The 23,112-nt window shown below is 45.1% G+C and overlaps 6 protein-coding genes across 6 annotated transcripts; 3 read left to right on the plus strand and 3 right to left on the minus strand.

The window, feature by feature from the left end:
- Nucleotides 1-235: 235 nt before the first annotated feature.
- Nucleotides 236-1,157, plus strand: LOC6612498 (rhythmically expressed gene 2 protein). Its single transcript, XM_002036970.2, has one exon. It carries the CDS (start codon nt 268-270, stop codon nt 1,006-1,008), a length of 741 nt encoding a protein of 246 aa, XP_002037006.1. The 5' UTR covers nt 236-267; the 3' UTR covers nt 1,009-1,157.
- On the minus strand, nt 1,067-3,031 carry LOC6612497. Its single transcript, XM_002036969.2, has one exon. The coding sequence runs from the start codon at nt 2,957-2,959 to the stop codon at nt 1,568-1,570; it is 1,392 nt and encodes a 463-aa protein (XP_002037005.1). The 5' UTR covers nt 2,960-3,031; the 3' UTR covers nt 1,067-1,567.
- Nucleotides 3,032-3,124: 93 nt separating this feature from the next.
- On the plus strand, nt 3,125-4,186 carry LOC6612496 (ribosomal RNA small subunit methyltransferase NEP1). Its single transcript, XM_002036968.2, has 2 exons — nt 3,125-3,388; nt 3,483-4,186. Exons 1-2 carry the CDS (start codon nt 3,221-3,223, stop codon nt 4,071-4,073), a joined length of 759 nt encoding a protein of 252 aa, XP_002037004.1. The 5' UTR covers nt 3,125-3,220; the 3' UTR covers nt 4,074-4,186.
- A 120-nt stretch (nt 4,187-4,306) lies between these two features.
- Nucleotides 4,307-5,373, minus strand: LOC6612495 (28 kDa heat- and acid-stable phosphoprotein). Its single transcript, XM_002036967.2, has one exon. It carries the CDS (start codon nt 5,171-5,173, stop codon nt 4,529-4,531), a length of 645 nt encoding a protein of 214 aa, XP_002037003.1. The 5' UTR covers nt 5,174-5,373; the 3' UTR covers nt 4,307-4,528.
- Nucleotides 5,374-9,111: 3,738 nt separating this feature from the next.
- Nucleotides 9,112-11,168, plus strand: LOC6612494 (myb-like protein AA). The gene has a single exon (XM_002036966.2). It carries the CDS (start codon nt 9,124-9,126, stop codon nt 11,056-11,058), a length of 1,935 nt encoding a protein of 644 aa, XP_002037002.2. The 5' UTR covers nt 9,112-9,123; the 3' UTR covers nt 11,059-11,168.
- A 10,662-nt stretch (nt 11,169-21,830) lies between these two features.
- LOC6612492 lies at nt 21,831-22,851 on the minus strand. The gene is made up of 2 exons (XM_002036964.2): nt 22,526-22,851; nt 21,831-22,471 (listed from the first exon to the last, which is right to left on the minus strand). The coding sequence occupies exons 1-2, from the start codon at nt 22,782-22,784 to the stop codon at nt 22,038-22,040; spliced, it is 693 nt and encodes a 230-aa protein (XP_002037000.1). The 5' UTR covers nt 22,785-22,851; the 3' UTR covers nt 21,831-22,037.
- Between the last annotated feature and the right edge of the window lie 261 nt (nt 22,852-23,112).

A 23,112-nucleotide genomic window follows, 5' to 3' on the forward strand; every position in this document is an offset into this window, starting at 1 on the left:
GTTGCGAAAAATACCAGAATTGGGGAAATCTTTTTGCGGCAATTCCAAATAGTTGTTTGTATTCAAAAAACCTCTTAATATATATCTTAATATATCTTAATAAGTACAAAATCTGTACCTTTAAAATGAAGAAAAACATCTTCATTTAGTTCAATAAACAATTCACAACTAAGCAAAGGTGTTCTTGGAGGTTTTTTGATAAATTTAAATATACCAAATGCATATACGTAATATCTAGTGGACAACAATACCACACTGGTGGCCAAAATGTCGTTGACTTCGCAATTTGTTGCGAATTTGAAACGTTTTCGCCTGGTGACCTTCGATGTGACGGACACGCTGCTTCGTCTGGAGGATCCGCTCCGCCAGTACCATCAGACGGCAGAGGAGTTCGGGGTCGCCGGAGTGGATCGCCGCCGATTGGATCAATGCTTTCGCCAGCAATTCAAGGCGATGAGCAGCGAACATCCAAACTTTGGACGTTACTCGCCGGGATTGGACTGGCAGCGTTGGTGGCTCCAGCTGGTGGCCCGAACCTTTTGCTGCGTGGACCAGGGACTGGCGCCCGAGAAGCTGGAGAAGATCGGCCAGCGACTAATTTCCGTTTTTCGGACCAGTGCCTGTTGGAGTCACGTGGATGGTGCCCAGGAGCTGGTGCAGAGCGTCCGAAATGCCGGAAAATGTGTGGGCATCATCTCCAATTTTGATTCGTCACTGCCACAAGTTCTGGACGCCATGGGCTTTGCCGGCAAATTCGATTTCATTCTGACTTCCTACGAGGCCGGTGTTATGAAGCCCGAACGCGGCATCTTCGAAATTCCGCTGGAGAGATTGCAAATTCCAGCGGAGCAGGCCCTTCACATTGGCAACAAGTTGGACATGGACTATGAAGGCGCTCGGAATTGCGGCTGGAGCGGTTTGCTTGTGAGCGGCGGTGACAATGCCCATTCTTTTGCCAGTCTGTCCAGTCTGCTGGAGGCCTTAAAAACCCAACCAATCCCATGGTAATCCACCAAAGAAACTCCTCTCGGGAACCAGCAGTTCTTCGATTGGATCATGGCTGTTGTTATTTTTGTAGATTTCCTTTTTTCTTTGCATTAAGATACATAACTGAATGTAAAACTAGTGGTAAATATAAATACGCGATCTTTATCATATTTCTTTGGGAAATACGAGGGAGGAGGTCCTGGACAAAAAAAAACACATAATATAACATATATAAAAACAAGCTATCTGAAAAAAAGAATAGTTAAATACAATTCAAAGCTTATTTCTTATCGAATGTGCACAAATCTTTGTTTAAATATTCATTAAAAGATATAATTAATCTAGATAAAGTGACATTACGAAAGAACCTCCTCCTCCCGAACATTCCCGCTTATAAGCCTGATTAAACTATACCTGAAAACTTATCCTATATACACACACATGCACACACGTCTTTCGCACACATACCTAATTACTATTTAAGAACAGATTAATCGTACAAGCTATTTTGTGACCCAAAATATTTGGTTGCTTTGTGAAGGGAATGTGCCAGTCCATCTGTTTGTAATGGCAATCATTACTATGTAGCCTTCGTCGCCTTCGCGGGCATTTGGGCCTTGGCCGCCTTAAGCTGCTCCAAATTGAACTGTTTCCGGATTTCGGTGGACACCTGTCGAATGACCGCATCCGTATTGGCCTTCAGATCCCGTTCCAGCACATCGATGTCCACATCCTTGCTCTCCAATCGCATTTGCATGTCCGAGTAGAAGTCACAGAACAGCACCGGTTCGTCGGAGCCATTCGGCGTCCTCGTGCTGCAGTATTGACCCCTTCGATGGAGATCATCGTTGTTGGTTTTGGCGTCCAGGCCAAGCAGACGTCTCGCTCCCAGCGGCAGCTGCTGTTGGATCAATCTCTCGTGATTCTGGGAGATGTGATGCTTTAGCTTCTTGAACTCCTTCACCTCGTTCTTCATGTACTTCACATAGCTATACATCTTGGAGGTTTTCTTGGTAAGGTTCTCTAGGCAACTTATGAAGTTTCGCACCTGCTGCGTTCTCGGCAAAGTGCTGGGATCCAGTCGCTCGGCCTCGTCGAAGTGCTGCAGGGATCGATTGAAGTCGTGTTTCATGGCCAGAGCAGAGGCCAGGACCACATGATTCTCGGCCACATTAGGGGCATGTTCCACCGCAGCGGTCAGTATCAGATCGGCATCGGCCAGTCGACCCATTCGAAAGAGTATGGTGCCCAGACTCAGCAGGGGTATATCCTTAAAGATCGGCGGAGCCAGCAGGGCAGCCAATCTGGCACAGGGCAGGGCTTCCCGGGCATTTCCTCGCATCCGCCAGTAGTAGGAGCTTAGGGTGTGGAACTTCCAGGAGGCCGGATGGTGCTGCAGTCCGTCCACCGCAAATCGGCGGGTCAACTCCACGGTGGCCATGCCCACATTGGTGTCATGCTCGCGCTCCAGAAAGGCAGCGGCCATGACCTCGGGCCGAAAACTCTCCAGATGATCATAGGTGGCTGGACCCACGCTTAATCGGTGGTAATCGCTGCAAATCGGCTCCATTCCCATCGAGGATGCGCTCTTCTGGATGTGCAATTGCCTCTGGTCCGGAAGATTAATCCTTTTCAGCTGCTCTGGCGTGATTTTCAGGTAAGACATTCGCTTCTCCAGCATGTAGTAGTCCATGGCGCACTTGGCCTGCTCGGCCAGATCCTCACCGAAACGCATCGAGAATCGTAGGTGCTCCACAATCTGTTCCCGCTTGCGCAGCAGATCCAGATAGGAGCGCTCCACATACTCACTGTACCTGATCTGCTCGAGAAATGCCGCTAGATTCTGGGGCTCACGCATGTGGAATGGCGAGTCCAGTTTGGGCACGATCTGCTCCTCGCGAAGAACCCAGTGATTGCAGGCCTGGATCAAGTGAAAGAGGCCAAGCAGCACGGCGAACGCCAGCGGGCGCATCTTGAAGAGCTGCAGGAGGACCACAAGGATCCGGGAATCCAAATACAAACAAAAAATAAACAAACTCGCCGGCGTGTGACCAGAGCTAAGAAATTGCACTCGTTGCTTTTAATACTGAAAACATATGCCATACTGTTGAAGTAGGGTATTTAAGAGAGCGCGACACAAGGTCATACTGAACCTGTGTATTTCGAAAAACGTGCGGATTTCTTGAGAATAATTTCGGAATTGTTTTTAACCAAATACAAATACTTTTACGACATGGGCGGTCAGGGCAAGGCGATCAACAGGAAGCGCAAGTTTGTGGGTCGCAAGTCGGACGATCCGGAGTTCGATTTGGACAAGAAGCAATTCAAGGTGCTCCATCTGAATGCCACCGAAAAGCGGCTGATCATCGTTTTGGAAGGAGCCCAACTGGAGACTGTGAAGGTGGGTCATCACAACGGGTACAACGAAATATATATATATATATAATATATATCCTTCCATATATATATATATAAACATATTTCCATTGCTGCAGGTGCACAACACTTTCGAGCTGCTGAACTGCGACGATCACGCGGGAATCATGCGCAAAAACCAAAGAGATCCGGGCTCCTGTCGTCCGGACATCACCCACCAGTGCCTGTTGATGCTCTTCGATTCGCCACTGAACCGGGCCGGTCTCCTCCAGGTCTTCGTGCGCACCGAGCACAATGTGCTGATCGAAATCAATCCACAGACGCGCATCCCGAGGACATTTAAACGCTTTGCTGGCCTGATGGTGCAACTGCTGCACAAGTTCCAAATTCGCGCCAATGACTCCTCCCGTCGTCTGATGAGTGTCATCAAGAATCCGATTACGGATCACGTGCCGGTCGGTTGCAAGAAATACGCCATGAGCTTCTCCGGCAAACTATTGCCCAATTGCCGGGAGCTGGTGCCACATGGCGACGAGACTTCTGCCAGCTACGATGAGCCGGTGGTCATCGTTATCGGAGCCTTCGCACATGGCGTTCTCAAAACGGACTACACGGAGGAGCTGTTCTCCATTAGCAACTATCCACTTTCGGCGGCCATCGCGTGCTCCAAAATCTGTTCCGCCTTCGAGGAGGTTTGGGGCGTGGTATAGTACAGACCAAGTCCAACGCATTGTTTTTCTTAGTTTAGTCATAGCTAGTAGTTAGTCTACATCTATTCTTTTGATTGCCTTCCATTAAATTTGGTGGAACATCCAGACCAGAATACTATTTTGATCTTTCTTAAAGTTTAGAGCATACTAAGGTGCTTATTTATATACCTATAATATTAATGTTCTATCAATTCTGATAGTCATAATCATCACGCCAGGCGAAACACACACACTTTCTCTGTTTTTACAATTACTTGATTTATTTATGTATAATTGCAGTTACAAAAGATAGGCTTAAAAAACTTGCATAATTTTGAAGTTATGTTTACGGTAATTTCTTGCTTAACTAATTGCACTGTTCACCAAAAGGATTATTGCGAATTTTGTATACGTTACACAATTGAGAGCTCTATTAATTCCCGCATGGGAAGGGGAAGGTTTGAAGGATGGATTATCTACTTGGTACCCGGCTTCTTGGTGCCCACCTCGGCTGCCTTCTTTTCCGCCTCCCGCTTGGCGGCCGCCTCCTCGCGCTGCTGCCGGATCAGGGCCAATCTGGCCAGGTCGGCCTTAGCCTCGGTGGTCTTGCCAGCAGCATGGAGTTTCTCGTAACGCTGTCGAGCCTTCTGCTTCTCGATCTGTTCGCGCTCGCGGCGAGAAAGCTCCGGCTTGGGAATACCGCCGGCACCGGCTGGCCCGTCGTCCAGCTTGATGGCCGATAGCTTTTGTGTGGCCTTCTTGGTCACCCGGTTGGGGTTCTCGATTTCGATGAGTGAGGCCACGCCCTTCTTGGCATCGCGCGCTTCCGCTTCGGAGTCGTCGGAATCCTCGCCGGACTCCGATTCCGAGGAACTAGCCGCAGCGGCGCCCGCCGCTGATCGGGACTTTTGATTGCGATGCACGGGCGCTTTTCGTTGGGCGGGAGTCTTCGCTTTCGAGGCGGAGGAACTGGCACCGCCGCCGGCAGCGTTTTTATCGTCGCTATCTGATCCCGAGCCGCTGGTCTGGTCGCTGTCCTCCTCCGATTCCTGCTGCAGTTCCTCGGGAGATGTGAAATGGCGACTCCGACCCTTGTGGTTGACGAACTTTCCTCGTGGCATGATGATTTATGGACTGATCCGTACGGTATCCGGGGTATTCGCAGGTCTCTCCTCCTGTATAACCAATTTGCTTGTATATATAGCTTTCACTCCTGCGACGTTAACGGATCCTTGCGTTCCGTTGATGTCCCGAAAATTATCTATATTTAACCTCGTTGTAAAAAATTTTTGCACTAATCAGTGTTGTTCAGTGCCAGTCGAAAGTGCGACCGTGCATTCACTGCATAGTAATACCGCATAAATAACAAGAATGGTAATACCGAAATACGTCTGGCGCCCTCAAGTGTTCAAGTTTGCTGTACTCGGCAATTAACCGCTTCCATAACCGTTTCAAAACAAGGCGGGAAATTCGAAAGTGTCAACGGTTATTTGATTTTTTTTTTAATTTGCTTATTTGACTGGCACTTTCAATAGAAGCCTACTTAGCGTAGTTTCTGAGCATTACAAGTATCTTTGGGATAAACTCTTTAGTTTTTAATATGTTTAAAATATGAAATATTTGTATATTTTCATAAATACAACAAATACCATATATAATTTCTCCGCCCTTCATATGCCTAAAATGTTAAATGTTCATAATCAATCTTTATAAATTCCCACTAAAGAACCAAAAATTAATTTATCTTAACTGCAAGATTTACTAAAAAAAAAGACCTTGATTTTGGAAGTGTGCTCTTTGCGGCTTTTGTAAGAAAAAAAAACAGAAAACTGCCTAAAATTGAAATAAATAAGGCACACGTGTTGGGAATTCTCATTTGGGCGATGGTTAAACCGTAAATTAGTGGTACATATTCCACTCTTTTCATTTTATTGGGTCACCATCGAAAGAAGAAAAACCGATTTTACTTTTACCCGCTGATTGGTTTCATTTTCGAAACCACCATTTTGTCGATCCGCTACAACTGCAACTGCACAGAATCTCGAGATGCAGGAAAACGTGAGAGTGAGAGTCGCACTGGCATTGGTCTGCTGCTGTGATTTGCCGGAAAACCAGTTTTCTTCGCTTTTCACTGGCCGCCGCCACAAGTGGCAAGCCAATAATGCGGCATTAATAACCACAAATAACCGAAAATCGTTTTGCATATTTGTGTCAGCATTCGATATCACATTCCTCGATATCATGCATCTCATTAACGGAAACTCTCTCACATATGTACAACTTATTGATCAAAAATAAAAAATAACACACAACCATAAAAAAAGAGCCAGAAATATAACCAAATATAATATACTCGAAAATTTAATGCACGAATTAATTATGAATTCCGTGTGTGCTCGCCACGAAAGCGGCAAACACAAAAATATTCAAAAAATTCATCGTAAATGCTGTTCTTCTGGCCCGCTGCTCTTCATTTCCACGCTGGTTGGGTGAATAAATTTAAATGAAAGTTCTTTTATTTATTGCTATTACAGCGGCAAGATGCTGCTTATGCACTTAGAAAGTGCGCCATGCAAATGAGAAGAAATTAGTTAATGGAATTCTAATTGCGTATACGCACTTTCTTGCTGCGTGCGTCAATGTTTTTATACGATCGCTCAGATCGGATGCCATATAAACGTATATCTACTATATGTGCATGTGTGTGTGTTGCAGGTGGGCCAGGTTTTCGTGTGGGTGCGTGATGTTTGCACACTAGCGATGGGAAGTTTGCCACCGCGTTGTAAACAACTTATGATATTATTGTAATTTCGGCATAAAAATGGGCCTATGAAGAATTCGTATAACTATGAAAAAGAAAGGCATTATCTTACATCCCTTTTTTTTTTTTTTTTTGTTGCTCAACTTTTTGCAGTCACTGTGCACAGTGGACAATGGACAATGGACACCCGGCGGCACCACTCGACTTCACTGTGCTCCGATTCCCGATACGATCGTACATACATATGTACATACCACGTACATTGTACATACATATATGTATATGTAATGTATAGTAGAGCAGGCACTGTGATGTCTCGCCACAAATGAATGGGTCGATGACAGATTGTGTTGGTTGCTGAGGCTGATTGTGTTAAAAAAAAAACAAAAACGAGAGCGCAACGAACAAATTCCCGCCTAATATCGTTTGGTGAACTCCGATTTGGTTGTCATTCGGGCGACTCTTCCCCCATCATCATATTGCCTTAGTTTCCATTTGTCTGCGTGTGTAATCAGTAATCAGCACTTGATATCAGTACAAGAACAAGGTGTGTTCTTACTTGTTACTGCTACTGTTGCTGCTGCTGGTGTTGCCCGTTGATGTTGCTGCTGCTGCTGCTGCGACCGCTGCTGTTGCTGCTACTTAAAGAACGTGCGCGACATACAAATATGTGCTGCTGCAGGCTCTGCCAGTGCTTACTGTACTTCATCGCAATTACTTATGCACACAGGCAACACTTATTTATTTCCACAGTTGGCCACATCTCTCTTCAGTCTGCACATTGATTTCTGGCCAGGCATTACTTAAGGTCCTACTAATGCAGCACCTTTTGAATGGATTTTCTTAAAAATAAAATAAAGTTCTAGTTTGCGGCTAAAGAGAGAGAGAGACGAAGAGCTGCCAAAATCCAGCTTGGATTCTTCGGCGAACCTGGCTGCTCCTCGCCTCTTGGCCCTGGAAATTTACGATGCTTCATTAGCATTCACGAAGAGTGGACAATAAATGGCCGCAGCTCGCTGAAAATGCGTTTGACTTGGTCCAACTGACTTACGTTAGTCGGCGGGCTCAACTAAAAAAAAAAAAAACAGAAACAATACAACGCGGGTCAAACGCAATTTGGAATGTTTATTGGCTTTTGTTGGCCATTTTCGCTAAATGTCTCTTTTTCGGTACGATTCAGGGGGAAAAAAAAATCCCGAAAACGAATTCAATAAATTAATTTCGTTTTTGGCTCAGCAGCAGCATCAAAGAAACTTTAATCCCGCTAAGAAATCTGCTTTCCCATCGCTGTTTCTTCGTTTATTCCATCAAAGGTCAATTTCGCTTTCTATACTCTTTTCCAAATGCGGTACTACGTTTTTTATCTGAGCATATGAAATATGACTTACTTGTTTTTTTAAGAAAAAGGGTATTTAATATGGCAAACTTGGTTGGTATTTAGCATGTTGCAACTACAACATTGAACTTTCGCACCACGTGTGCTGCTGAGCTAACCTTTTGTTTCGGAATATCCAGAAATGCCAGTCCAAGTGCCTTTGTTCGTTCCCTTCTCTTTGTGCCAACTGTCGGATAAATCATCTCTTTGGTCAAAATAAATCTTTAGCACAACTCAATTGTGGAGAGGAATGTGTCTGGTTTAAGTTTAGTCAATAGAGTAACCAGAACTATTTTTACAAGCTGCGAGACTGATATATGGCATTCGACACGGACCTCATGTTCAACTTTCCACTCCCAAAAAGGGTTGAAATTCACACAGAGAGAAAAAATACAAAGAAATTTAGGACTAATTTATATTAGGACATAAAGATTACGTCTTGACCTTGTCATAAAAAAAAATGAATTACAAAAACCCCCAATTACATTTCAATTATAAAGGTGTGGCTAAGTTCAGCTAGTTTTTTTTTCTTTGTGCAAATTGATCGCAACCTAGATGACCCACAAATGGCCCTTTTGGCAGAAACTTTCATCCACATCGATGCGGGGTTATTAATGATCGGTCGATCCATTGACCCCGACAGAAAGCCAAAGAAGAAATAGTAATCAAACGGGTTCTCGGAAGAAGAAAGCCCAACGATGCTGGCCAAGCTGCGATGCTGAGCTGATGAATAATTCAGAGCCCTCGGGTTCGTAGGAAACCGTAGCTTTCGGTCAACCGAGCAGCTAAGCTACGCTGAACTGAGCTGGCCCGATCTGGCCAAATGCTAGCATGGCTAGCATATATTTGGCAATTAGCCGTGGGTCAATAGGTCCGTGTGGTGCGAGCTAATATAAGCCGGTTGCCGATCGTCGGCTAGCTCAGTTATAGACGAGATGAGGAACGGCTGTTGTGTCTGGGCTTTGCTGGCTCTCGGGATGTGCCTGGTGGCCACCAGGGTCGCTGGAGAGACCATGATCGAGGTGGACGAGAATGGCGATGAGTACGAGCTGAAGCGATTCTACATTCAGGGTCGCCAACTGAAGGGCGATGGCAGTCAGTCGCAGTGTGTGGTCACGAGAAGAAAGCGTTCGGGTCGTGCAGCAGGATCAGGATCGGGATCGGCGGCCACACTGTCGGTCAGTTCGCAACCCCTGAAAGTGGAGAGTCTGCCCGCGAAGGAACATCGTGAGGGAGGAGCTGTTCTGCAGGAGGTGGAGAGCAATAGCAATAGACGTTATGTCGCCCTGACTGGAGTCCACTTGGAGTCGCCTCTGCCCCAGGCAGATGTGCAGAACGATGACAACGACGATGACGACGAGGAGGACGATGATGGCGATGATCAATCTTCCAGAAATCAGTCCAACTTTGTGCCCGCTGCCTTGGCTTTGCCCCTGCAAAGCCAGTCCACTGCCGCCCATCTGAATCAGGCAGTCAGTGTGGTCGCCAATGCCGCCAGTCATGCCCATGTGGCGGAAGATGCTGGCATCGTGGTGGTCCAATCGCATCAGCCGCCCAAAGTCAATCCCGATACCCATGCCGTCTTCGAGCTAAAGCCCGTTCAATCGGATGTTGTCCACCAGTCAGCCGGCGTTAGCTTCTATCCCTTCGTTCAGCCCTGGGAGGTGGTGGACCAGGACGAGGATGACTACGATGAGGACGACTACGACGAAGAGGACTACGATGATTTCTACTACGGCGGCAATGGCTTCTACAGGGATCAGCCCGGCTTTAATGGCCTGGGTGTTTTCGAGGAGGAGATCATCAGCGAGGACCAGCCCGTCTCTACGATAGCCAGTTGGTCAACCGGTGATGATGACAGCGACATTCTGCCAGCCGTCAATAAGCGGCCCAACCAGAAGAACAAGAACAAGAAGAACCAGAAGCAGAAGAACAAGAATCAGCAACAGAAGAACAAGCGACAGCAGCAGAAGAAACGCAAGCAGCAGGCTCAAAATGACGAGCAGCCTGCGAAGCAGAAGAAGAAGCCGCAGCAGCAGGATAAAGATCAGAAGAAGAAGCAGGATAAGGATCAGAAGAAGAAGAAGCCAGAGGAGAATCCGAATCAGCAGGAGATGGAACAGCTTACTCCCGTGGAAGTGATCAAGAAGCCAGTGGCCATGGAACAATCAGCCGGTGCTTCTTCGGCCACAAGTAGCAGCAACGTCGCTGCATCCTCCAGCGGCGTTTCTTCATCGGGCAGCAATTCTTCGGATAAGAAGAAGAACAAGAAGAAGAAGAAGAAGAAGCCTAGCAGCAGCAGCAGTCTTAGCCAGCGCAGGACCAAGAAGAAGAAGAAGCAGTCGAGCAGCAGCAGCAGCAGCATCAACAGCAGCAGCAGCATCAGCAGCAGCAGCAACAAGCGTCGCCGACCCAGCTACAGTATTGGTTCCTCCAGCAGCAGTTCCTCCATTGGTGGCTACCGTCGCCGTCGTCCGCAGCAGCAGCAGTTGCAGCAGCAACGTCGCCGCAAAACGCAACAGCAGCAGAAGCGCCGTCGCCAGCAGCAACAGCAGAAGAGACGCCGCCAGCAGCAGCAACAACAACGCCGTCGTCTGCGCAACAAGAATCGTCAATTCTACGGCGACGAGCCCATCATCAACTGCATTTACATCAACAAGGACCCAGCGACGACCACCACCACGCCGCGTCCCTTCTGGAATATCCTGGGTCGCCAATCGGATGCGAAGCCCAGTGCGGAATCCTCTGTAGTCTCTTCCGAAGAATCCCAAACGGACCCCGTCGCCCAGCAGGCTGTTCTTCAGGCCGTTCGTCGCAACTTTGGCGAATTCGGCGGACGAAAGCGCACCAATCTGCGTTTCGTGTCCTAGATGACCATTTCCCTCATAAGTCCTCATTTTTTTTTTGCCTATTTATTTATTTATTGTAATGACAACCATAAATTTTTTTTTTTGTATGATTGAACGTGTTGAAAGTTTAATTTTAGAGAGCCTTCTTGTGTGTGGACAACTTATTTGGGGGGCGTTGCATTGGGCTTTATTGATTTCTGCCCGCAGGAGGGTGGTAGGCGGCAGGGCAGGAATGACTGGTCGCAGGACAGGTCAGAAGAGAAAAGAACAGGTGTGTAACCTGAATCTGTCGCCCCGTGAAAACCATCAGCTGCACTGCGACAAATTTCGTAATGAAAGCTTGCTGAAAAAATTGCTGATTTGTTGCACACAGGAATTTGTGTTTGGAAAGCAATCACCATCATGCTAAAGTCTTGAAATATTTCTTTCACATTCTCTTATAGCCTATACGACTTTCTTCCAGTGTAAAAGCCTCCTCTGCTAGTTCATTTTGTCCAGGACAAAGTTGAAATCACCCCCGAGAGGAGCGACGAGAATCGAGAAGCGGGACGCAGAAACTCCGGATATATGCCTCACTGCACAGGCCAAACAATTCCGGGGCAAAGGACCGGAGAAAAGGGTTGCGGAACAGGGCACGTTCTATGTCTTCCGCCAGTAGATGGCGCTCTCTTTCAACTCAAATCGCGCAACACACTGTCCTAAAAAAAATGAACACTCTTTGTGTCTCATTTTAAAGAGTAGTTGGTCTAAAAATGTATCTTGAAAATAATGTAAAAATGTTACGAGAGAATTCTTCTACTTAGCCATGTAGCCTAGTCTTCAAGTAGATAATCCCGCTTGTTGGTCATAATTTTCTGTCAGTGCCTAAATGTGAGCACTCGTAGTGACTCATTGCGATACTTTGGATCGATATTTCCGTGTCCAGCAGCAGCAGCCAGGCAGCTGTGTTTTTACATATATACAGACATATATACATACCTATATATGTATATGTATATTCGTGCAACAAAGGTATCCGCAAGATACAAAACCCATACTCGCGCAGAAGATTACCCGTGATGGTTTGGCTTCCGCCCACTGGGAAAGTGGAAAGTTGGAAAGTTTGTGTAGTTCCCTTTGTGTTTTTGTTTGTTGGACAAATAAAAAACGTGCGCACACAGGACCTCAGCAGAAATCGGGTGGCAAGGTGTGGGGGTGCGTTCTTTGACGTGGCGGCAGGACAGTGTTTCCCAGTGGGTGTGGCCGGGAGGTGGACTCTGGTGTCACCACCCACCAACCAACAGAGCAAGCTTTTCCCTCCGAACTCCGGACGAATCAACAATGTCCGCTTTTAGCAAGTCATCGTGCGGCAGTTTGGGGATCTGGGGATACTACTCCGAGCGATGGTCATAAAACGAAAGCAACCCAGGGATGAAGGGCTCTCTAATCTCTTGTACGAGTATATAACATAAAGACTATATGGGCAGACATGCAAAGTCATAGGCACATAACCGATTCTCTGGGGAAAGATCGACCAAAAAACTAGTGAAAGAAGAACTCAACCTACAAATGTAGATGGCATTTGGTTGAGATTGGTACCACCTTTAAGTGAATACTTTTTTTTGGATACCCTAGATTGTAAGTACATATTTAAATGTATATTTATTCTAGTGGTTCCGATTTGCTTTTGCTTTTCTCACGATTCTTTGTTTTCTTTGAAAAGGGGAGGTTCTATTTTTTGCGCCACTTTGAGGGGTTGCGTTATTGATATCGTGCGACTTTCGCAACTTTATTTCATGTTTCTAGTATTTCCATAAAATAACATTAAATTGAGATCCTTGATTTTTGGATCCTTGAAACGAAAGCAGCTGTTGTGTGGCTGCCCCACTGATTTATGGACACTTAGTGGCCCGTCCTATCTAGTTCATATCTCTTTCACTCGTTAAATAAAATGTAGCACACTGGTAAAAATAAAAGTAAAACCTTTTTCCAACATACAGATATATATATAATCCAGTTCGATCCCATTTCCCTCAATGTATTTCTCACTTCCCACTCCTTTTCGACACAAACTCCTGTCAAGGTGTGAGACGCCGCGGGTCAACAACAGATTGCCGGGACAGATGTTTTGGCTGATGATGATCCCTTTTTTTTACCATGGAATGGGCAGGGGAATCGGGATCCTCGATCCTCGAGACCTAGTTACGCAATGATTTGTCCGATTGTGGGCGTGCTGGAGAACCCTCCGCTTTCGACTTCAAAGTGCCCATACCATAAAACATAAAACAATCGACCCACGAGGGTTGGAGGAGAAAGGTGCGCCCATTTAGTAATAATTGGTTGCCTAATTGGGCCATTGGCACGAGGTGATGATGAAGTGGAGCCAGACAGCCAGCTCTTTTCAGCTGTCCCTTTTCGAGGGATGCTGCGGTCAAGCCGATCCCCAAGTTAATTATTAAGCCCGATCTCAGCTGCCCGTGCACAGTGAAGATCTCAATATATTTTATAATCCTTGTAGTCCTTTGTATTGCCATAATATAGTTAAAAATAATAAAGACACTTACCTTTCTAAGTAATGATACATCGAAGAAATTTATCCTAAAACCAGATAGAAAAGATAAATTAACATCAATATAAATCGTTGATAGATAAATAAGTTATATAAGTTTGGATTTAATGTTTAATGTTAATGTTTTATCCTTGATAAGAATTGTATGTATTTTTTTGGCAGTGCTGGCCCAAATTGGAGCCAAAGTTGGTCTGTTTTTGGGACAGGCACGAGCCAAGAAACCGCAGAAATGCAGCTTGCACTAAGAAAACGGAGAAGGAGTGGATGGACTACCAGGAACAGGTACCACCGCATCATCATCAACATCATCATTGTTGGAAAAGAGGGAACTAAAATACAGAAACAGAAACGGGAAAAGATCCTGCAGGAGGACAATGACGTTGCCGATGATGTGTTGCAGTTGCAGATAGAATTGCCAAAGGGGGAGATCCTTGATCCTTGCACATTGAGCGGCACGTGCCCCTCGGTTTTCGTTTATTTACGAGTTGCGATCATGTGTGGCAGGGATGCAGCGCGTGCGAGGATCCTCCGCTCCTCGATTCCTGGATGCACCTGTTCGCCCGGCCTGTCCCGTCCCGGCCCATTAAAACCCCGAGGGTTGGGGGGTTCGCCTCAAAGGGAACAGAAACAGGTTCAACGATCGCTACCTGTTCACCGCTTCGTGTTGCAGCATCAGGATATCGCGGCAGTTTCCAAGGTTGCCGCTTGCAAAGGCAGTTGCAACTGCAGCGGGATGAGCAGCATCATATTTTGGGGAAGGGGCACCAACGTAGCAGCTGAACGGAAGGCTCAATTCAATTCATACAAGTTTTTGTGGAAATTTAAACAGACGGCAGCTTCAAATGCCCTTGTTGCAAGTTCTCAATTCTAAAATCAATAATGGACCTTTCCCCCCTTTTGGTTAATTAAACAACCAAACTGTCCCACCAAAAGCATGTAAGCCAACTCAGGTCCTGGTGTTCTGACTCCCATCCTAGCATCCCAGAGCCACGCAACTGACACTCAAGGGGCAGGAAAATTAAAGGTAAGGCATATATATCTATATATATATATATATATCTATATCTATATATATATATATCTATATCTATATCTTTATATATGTATATCTTTTCCGTAGGGTCCGGGAAAAAGGGAAGACATGTGCATGACTGCTTAATCTAATTTAACTGCAATGCCGGGGACGTTTTAATAGGAAAAAAACAGAGCGAAGGAAAAAATAAATGCAGCAGAAGTCAACCCCATGCATGCAGCATAGTGTGCCTTGTAGCGGCTACCATTGTGCAACATAAAGAAGAGGGCCCTGAAGAAAATAAGGAAAAACCTGCGGGAATGCTAAAAGAGCCAGGACAGTACAAAAGCAATTAAAGAAAAGATGATGATGATGATGTTGATGATGGAACAGGGAAAGGCACATATAGGTGCATACAACTATAAAGGTAGAGCACACTCAACCGCAGCGCCGGAAGTGCACACAAAGAGATAGAGATGGCTAGATACGAGAAGATACTTGGATACTACAGATACTCAGATACTTCAGATGAGCAGTGGAACACAAAAAAAGAAAGAAAAAAAACGGAAAAAAGGGAAGGGCGCCCGAGAGAAGATCAAGTCCAAAGTCGGGGGCATCTCGACGCTGCAGTTGCAGTTGCAGTTGCACTTCGCGCTTGAGAGGGCACGTGCCCCTGCTCAGTCGAAGGGCGAACCCACATGACATTTTTTACCTCCTAAACCTGAACGTGAACGCGAACCCATTCTTCTCCCGCGTCTCCCTGTTCTTGGCCATCTATGCGGTACAGATGGTGGCCAGGCCGCCAAGTCTTGAGGCGCTGGGTCCAGCTGCTGGCAACAGAAGTTCTTGATGTCTCTGATAAGTTAGGACTGGCTTTCCAGACTTGGTGTACATGGGCATTCCTTCAAATTGGCTTACAATTCCTTTCCTTACAACCCAAATGCTTGTTTCGTTTTCGCTAATCATAATTGATTTAATAGATTTCCTCTTCGAAGCCATCTGTAGAGTTCTGAAAAACTTATTGCCGCCATTCAAGCTGATAGTTATTGTTAGCGAGAAGACAAGGACATGGCTTCTCGTCCTGGCTTAATCAGCTTAGGAAGCCTCGAGTCGATGAAGAAGTTCCACAACTGCCCCTTGGATGCGACCCACTTGGAATATGGTCAAGTTCTCAAGTTGACATTGCACTATCAAGATTGTGACGAATGCGGCGGAATGATGTGTTATGGCAGCTGGTCATTTTGTCAGGGTTCCGTAATTTCCTTGGCTTCCTCCTCGTCCTTCGCCTTTTACATACTATCCTCTTTCCTCCGTCTTTCCCCCGCTTTCCAGAGGTTTGTGGGCAACGCTCGAGCGACTCAGTTGATTTGGTATTCGTCCTTCTAATCTCGCCCGTGCCACCGTGTTACCATCATAACTATAGCGTCAGCTGGAAGAGTTAGTCCAGAGGCCTGAGATCCTCGGCGTGACATTGCTATAGATGACACGGAAAAAAAAGTGCAGCTATCTCATTTCACTTCAAGGAATATTCCATTTCAAGATGTTGGCAGTGCAAGCAGGATACGATATGTTTACAATATTAAATACTATTAAATTCTGCCCAATTTTATGGTACCCTCGATTTTCGGCGAGTGTAGCAGCCGTTACAAGACCAACGACAAACGACACACGACAATTCCTCGTTCCTCCGCTTCCTACATACCCACGCCTTATCGAGGGACCTCCTTTCATTCTCATTCCCATTCCAAGTTCCCACTTCCACTTCCATTTCCATTTCCACCTGGGGCGCACAACTGTCTTGCTCTTGGGCGGCTGTCTTCGGTCCGCTGAGCAAATGGCGGGAAAGCAATCCCAACCAAGTCCGGCCCATATGGCAAAAGATATGGAGCTTCTTATCAGAAAACCGAAACGGAGGAAGAGCCACTGGCTCCCATTTGGGAACTGCTTGGGATCTCTGCGGTTTGTTTTTATTTTGGAATTTTTTTTGGATACCTATGCGGGTCCCATGGAAAGCTTTGGTGATAAGCGTTTGCTTGGGCGTGGGAAAATGCTGGGAAAATGTCCTTATCTGGAGCGTAAGTGTTGTCATTTGAATCCACATGCAAATGTGGGTGGATTATCACCTGGAATTTGTATATGTTTTCCCAAGGAGAGATGTTCAAAGAAGCATTTCGTGGCCACTTTACGGCGTAATAAAACCTTTAATGTGGAAGCCTCTGAATAAAATTGTAATGCAATTACTTCAAAAAGTGTCAATATTATATGAGTTTTAATTTGTAACAAGAATTATGCTACCTCAACAATTAGCCCATTTCGAATATACATATAGCCTTTTACTTTTGATTTACTTTTGCTCACTTCTTTACCCAATTATTCCCCACCTCATCCCCCCTTTTGTCGGCCTTTTGCTTTGTACCAGTTTCATGGCTTGCACGTGATAATTGCATCGGTTTCATTTTCGATTTCGTTGCGTTTTCCTTTTTTTTGTCCAGATTTTAATTTTTATCTCGTTTTTATTTACACGTAAGGCTTTAAAATGTATTTACATGCATATATTTTTTTTGCACCGATATCCAAGTACTCTCCTCCATCTAAAGCTAAACAAATATTACTCGAAGTCAACCAGAGATCTGGTTGCTCAAATTGGCAGACTCTTCGTGTCTGGCGTGTAAATAAATACACATACTTTGTTTAAATTATATATATATTTATGGAGCTGGTCGAAAAGTCTGTGTAGCGTAAAGACCAAAAGGAAATCGAAACTAAAGCATGAAAAGCAGGAAAAGTGTTTCCTGGGCGGAAGGAAATACGGATATGTGCTACAAGTAAAATGCAACTCACTTCATTCTCTCATTTTTTTTTTAGCTTTTGCAGAGCAAAAAATAAGATTTAAGTTTTACTTGCAACAACAAATATATCATCATATTTTAAAGGGTTTCTTTCTGTTTGCTACTCCAGGATTTGTTGCATTTTCTCTTGGCCAAATGTCAGATGTCTGGTCCGGACAAAAATAAAAAACGAAGCGCTGAGTGAGCGTGCCAAATGCAATTATTTCGACGTCTGCCATCTAAAATGCCAGAACCTCTGGGATTACGACCCCAAAAAGCATCTGCTTTCCCGCTGGGCGTGGGCGGGGGATTTTCGGTTTCTGGTCGCGCACCACACCCTATAACCTTTAACCTCACCTTACTGCCCATCCTCAGCGGACGGATGTGCGTTAAAAGTCACGATTAAGCGCCGCATCAACCCACCGAATGAAATACGCATTTCCACATCCCCACAATGATGAGCTGTTGACTCTTCAGCATTTCTAGTTTTCTGGTCTCGGGTTTTTCGTTTTTTTTGGGTTGGGAATTTTCTTCCTATCTCCATCGAGGGTGGATGTTGGCCAGGGCTTGGCTTTCGGGGCATAAACTGCATGAAATTAAGTAATTAACTGGCTGAACTTCACTCCACAGGTCACCAAATGCGGCGCAAAAGGTCACATCAATATGCCATCAGCCATGATGAATGTGCGCTGATTTATCAAGTGAAATAATGAACACAAATAAAGTTAACTCATGGGGGAGAGGCTAAAAGTAGTAATACTATATTTATATTTATATGATATAATTTATATTTCAAAATTATTCTGTAGGCACAAGATAGTAGACTTCACATCTCCATTACTCCTATGCTTCCCGCCCAAAAGTTGTCCCAAAATCGAGGCATATAATTAGTGACTTGATCTGGGATCGCGGATCACAGCTGTTAGGTACCGAATGATTGCCGCGAAATGAGTGTTATATGTATATGCTATATGCATGTACATATGTCTCACTTGAACCCAAGCGGACATAAACGAGTTTGCCCCCGTTAGAGCTTTGTTGGCCCCTTTGGCTTGGGTTGCCCGATTCCTGATTTCCGATTCTTAGTTCCTCTTAGTTTGCAGCTCTTGTCGGACATGACATAGGAAAACAATAGACGACGTCCACTGTACAATGGACCACGTCTTATATAGAGATACATAGGTGGAACAAAGCAGCCAAGGGCCAGGAGTGACCAACGGTCGAGGAAAGTTCCCATCGGGCAAATGAAATTAAGCAAATAAATAAATGGACGCGAGAGATCGCGAGAAAAATGCAAATGAGCCGTGTCCGGCAAAGGGACATTAAGTAGCCGGTAGCTGACCATTGTCCAGCTTTAAGACCAAGCAGGGGTTGCTGCTCGTGGTCTTCGGTCTTTGGTCTCATTTCTTAAGTCGTCTTGAGGTGGGACACTGCACTTTTCTTTGCATCCCTACCGAATTCCAGTTTCCGTTTTGCTCCCATTGTAATGAGTTCGCGCTCGTTACTCAACCCGTGTTCCCCTTTAGAGATCTCTCACCCTTCCGATGATCCCGCTCCTGATCCCGATCCCGATCCCGACCCTTCCCCTTGTCCCCTTTGCCCTTGTGAAATTGCAGTTGGTCAGCAGCAGTCATCATCAGCAGTCGCCTTAATTTACGGGCCCTCGGGCCCAGAAAAACGGCGACCTCATTTGAATATTAGTTGGGTTGGTCCTTCTTGGTCAATGATCTTGATTTGGGCCGGACCTCTGTGAAATTGCCTTCGCCAAGATATATATAAATGTATATGTATGTATTCTCACATCCTTATGCATTACACGCTTGACCAGCCGATCCTCCCTCCTCCCATTTTTCCCATTCCTGGCCCCTTTGAACTCATATTTCATTTAGCTGACCAGTTCACCGAGATCTTGGTCATCCCGTTTTCGGAGCGGTCAACATGCGTATTACAATTTGATCCGGAATCCCTTGATTAGGAATTTGTTTTATGACGCAGTCACTTTTTTTACTTCACATTACTGCTCCTGGCTTTTGGCGACCCCTGCTCCTTGGCCGTTAAAATGATAATTTATGGATCCGCAGCCGCACCTTTTCTGGGTTAATGAGAGTTTGATCTAGCGGCGATTTATCTCTGGTTTTCCTGGAGGGCAAGCGAAATATCTTATTGATGGGATTAGCTGGCAGGATTTCTCAGGGCGCACAAAAAGTGGTTAGAGATCAGATTTTAATGTGCAGTTCTACATCACAATTAAACCTTTGCGATCATTGTAAATTAAGATCGACTCAGTTCAGTATTTATAAGACCATTTTCATAAGTATTTTCGTTTTCATTTCAATATAAGTATTTGCTTAAAGATGCTCCCCTTTGAAAGCGCCTTCGACTATCTCTCGATCCTTGCCCTGTTGTTAAAATGTCCTGGCCTCGGATATTCTGGGCATTTAGCAGCCTTAATTGCAAGTTGGCTCTGTTTCGCTTTCAGCTGAGCTGGCAACGTCCCAAGACGAGCACGATGGACGAAGGACGAAAGACCTACCGAACCCGATCGAAATGAGGTCAGTGACTGGCGCGTTGCAGGCGCGCAAGAAACGAGATCGGGATAGGGAAAATGCTAAAGGACAAGCTGGCAGGACCCTTGGGCATTGTGCCAAGGCGTAACGGTTTTCGCCGTTTTTTGTAGCCGCCTTTGTTTTGTTTTTCACTTTATGTACATCTTTTTTTTTTTAAGTTGAAAGTCCAGGACGTGTCCGTTGAATGGCAGGCCAAATTAAAGCAGGGCAAGTTTCGGTCAAGGACTAGCAGAAGTTCGGCGAAGGATGACCAACGGTCGGTTTGGAATTTCGAAGAAGAAAAAAATACAGAGCAATGAAAATATTCATAAATTGAAACCAAATTGCACAAAACTCAAACTCCATTATTAATAAGCAAATGACCAAAAAAAGCGAGCCAACGATTTTAACCAATTATTGCTCCTCAAACTCAAATAAACAGTTTCCATTGGTCCACACTTCTGGGATGACTCCTGTACAGCTTCCATAATGGAGTGCAAAAACTGACATTTTCTAACCCAAAAATGGCCCTTGACTTTGGTCTAACCTCTGCAACCCCTGAAGGAAATGGCCCAACCCCTAGCATCCCGAATTGCACAGAGTTGAAAGATCAAAGAACATTCTCGGACATTTTTAATGAAATTGAAATGGACCCCCTCTCTTTGGGTCGAATGAGATCGCACATCGGCAGCAGAAAATTCAATTAGTTTTTGGGCTGGAAAGTTCAAGATTTTCGTGTGCCCATTGGACGGACATTGGTCAGCAGATCATCAAAGGGGGAAAGGGTAAACGTATCTAGCGTAACGAAACAGGATGTTGTCCAAGAAAACCAAGAAGGAGAGAAAAGGGTTAAGTCGCCAAACTGGTTTCTGCTCATCAACCGTTGTTGATTTATGGGTTCACCACCCCATTCTCTCGCAAACCTCTTTTTTTTTGTTTTCCACTTCCCTGCTAAAGGTGACAGATCAGATCCCCGGGGCGTAAGTAGAGCAGCATCCCGAAACGGGATGATGATGATGCTGATCTTTCTCTTGGCCACTCGTCTGCGTGTTAAAATCCCTAACCTCACCCTTCTTTACCGCTTCGATCAATTGTCTTTGAAAAGATATAGACGATCTGCGATCAGCTGCCTGACCAATTAGTCAACTTCTCATCCTTTCGCTTGGCCTGAAACTTTCTCAGGGCTCCTCCGAAGATTTCTTTGGGAAAGTACCTGGCTGCTCGGTGATCTGAACCAAATGTCCAAACTATATGTATTTCAACACGACAGCAGCGGAGTTCAGGTGAAACAAGTTTCGGTTTTCCACAATTTCAGCATCATTTGGCGGCTCGTTCTCAGCACCTTTTGACCCCGAGACGAGTGTCGTTTTAACTGCGCCCAAGAAACGAGAAAACACAAAATGAGACAAAAAATCCAACACCAGCAGCAAACAACAACTCGTAATATGTTTTATTGCCATAAAAGATATGGTGCTGCGACTTAGATGAAAGCTGACCGAACTGGATAAGTGGTCAGCAGTTTCCGTTAGCCCTCTGCCACCATCATTCCCCACCAATTTCATTTCAACTCGCTGACCAGGGTGGCCCAGGTGTACCCACAAAAACAACAAAAAAAAAAAAGCGAGAAACACCTAATTGCTCATATCTGTCACAACGCCAGGTTGGAGATCTCCTCTGCATGTCATGTTGTACTTGCCACGGCCAAAATATGTACGACCTAGGAATCTACAAGAGTCTTTGGGGATTCCTCAGTGGAGTTTTCCAGCTAAAGAAGAATCGTACAATATACAAGACTACAAACAAGACTCAAGCTAATAAAACTGCCTTATTGAATTATATTTAAATATAAAATGAAACAATCTTCTTTTAGCGTATTTATTTGAGGCGCGCAAGCGTAAATTTTTAATTTAAATCTATAGGAGCGATATAATGATGCTTTGTGAAGCCAATTGTTGTAGAATTTATACTCAAAGGGAATAATCAAGTGGCTCTTCTAAACGAACAATTTTGAAAGACTGTGACCAAATGGAAAATACTTGCGTTAAAACATCATTAAAATTGTGACATCAGGCATACAGCTTGTTCGGCTTGAGACTTTGCCTTTGGCGATTGTAGACGCCCAAAAAGGTGTTACAGTGACCGCAGTAAATCTTCTCCTCATCATCCGAGTTCTTCAGACAGGGCATAAAGCAAAGGGCCCATGAATACCATCTGGAATTCCAATCCGATGCGCATTTGATCACTGGACGCTTCTTATAACCGCAAGCGGGGCAGAAGATACTGCCATTCATGGCACACCATCGCCTGGCGGAGGTCTTGTAGGCCATCTTGCGAAAGATCATGTGGTGCGGCGAACACGGACCAGTGGTCTTGGCTTTTGGACATTTACTGTACTTCGCTTTTGAGTGCGGACATGTACAGTTGGCAGCAGCCACATTGCACTTGACAATCGATGATTTTTTGGTCATGTCATCGCTAGAGGTCCTCTTTTTGTTCTTACCTGCGGATCACATATACATTAGGTATATAAGTGTGGTCTCATAATCGGACTTACATCGCCCCAAATTTTCAGCATCAAGATCCGTATCCAATCCATTAGACATCATTCTTTTTCGCATCTCGCATGCCCAGTAGCTCTTATACGTTGGGGGATTGTAAATACTTTTGACTTTGGAATGGGCCATCTTGAATAATTCCGGATGCTCATATTCGATGTGACGCAGTAAGCTACCGCTATCGAAACGTGAACATTGGATCACTTTCTTGCAGTACATGCAACGAAGGCACTCTTTCTGAATATTTTGCTTCGACATCTCGATTCTGGCTTAAACTATATGTAATAGTGTGTGACACGACCCAGTGAAAGTGTTTGTTGAGAATGACTGGGGAAATAAGGGATCTGCCAAACGGTTGTCTTTGTTCGAAATTATTAATTCACAGCCTGCTAGGCGATATACATACCAGGGTACTCAGGGTTTCAATTAGAATGAAATATATATCAGAAATCAGAAATATAAAATGGACAAAGTTGCCAAATGCAACGAGCTAACAACCGCATCTAGTGGTGCATCATGCAATCTTCCTCTTCAACTTCCATTTTCCATTTTCCTTTTGCCGCATTCATAAAATAAACAAAATACA

This window comes from Drosophila sechellia, chromosome X (assembly GCF_004382195.2).
Source record: "Drosophila sechellia strain sech25 chromosome X, ASM438219v1, whole genome shotgun sequence".
Taxonomy (NCBI): Eukaryota; Metazoa; Arthropoda; class Insecta; order Diptera; family Drosophilidae; genus Drosophila; species Drosophila sechellia.

Coding starts and splice junctions, on each gene's coding strand:
- LOC6612492 (XM_002036964.2), bottom strand. CDS start 22,784: ATGTCGAAGCAAAATATTCAGAAAGAGTGCCTTCGTTGCATGTACTGC. Junction 22,472..22,525: donor TGCTGAAAATTTGGGGCGAT/GTAAGTCCGATT, acceptor TGTGATCCGCAG/GTAAGAACAAAAAGAGGACC.
- LOC6612494 (XM_002036966.2), top strand. CDS start 9,124: ATGAGGAACGGCTGTTGTGTCTGGGCTTTGCTGGCTCTCGGGATGTGC.
- LOC6612498 (XM_002036970.2), top strand. CDS start 268: ATGTCGTTGACTTCGCAATTTGTTGCGAATTTGAAACGTTTTCGCCTG.
- LOC6612496 (XM_002036968.2), top strand. CDS start 3,221: ATGGGCGGTCAGGGCAAGGCGATCAACAGGAAGCGCAAGTTTGTGGGT. Junction 3,389..3,482: donor CCCAACTGGAGACTGTGAAG/GTGGGTCATCAC, acceptor CCATTGCTGCAG/GTGCACAACACTTTCGAGCT.
- LOC6612495 (XM_002036967.2), bottom strand. CDS start 5,173: ATGCCACGAGGAAAGTTCGTCAACCACAAGGGTCGGAGTCGCCATTTC.
- LOC6612497 (XM_002036969.2), bottom strand. CDS start 2,959: ATGCGCCCGCTGGCGTTCGCCGTGCTGCTTGGCCTCTTTCACTTGATC.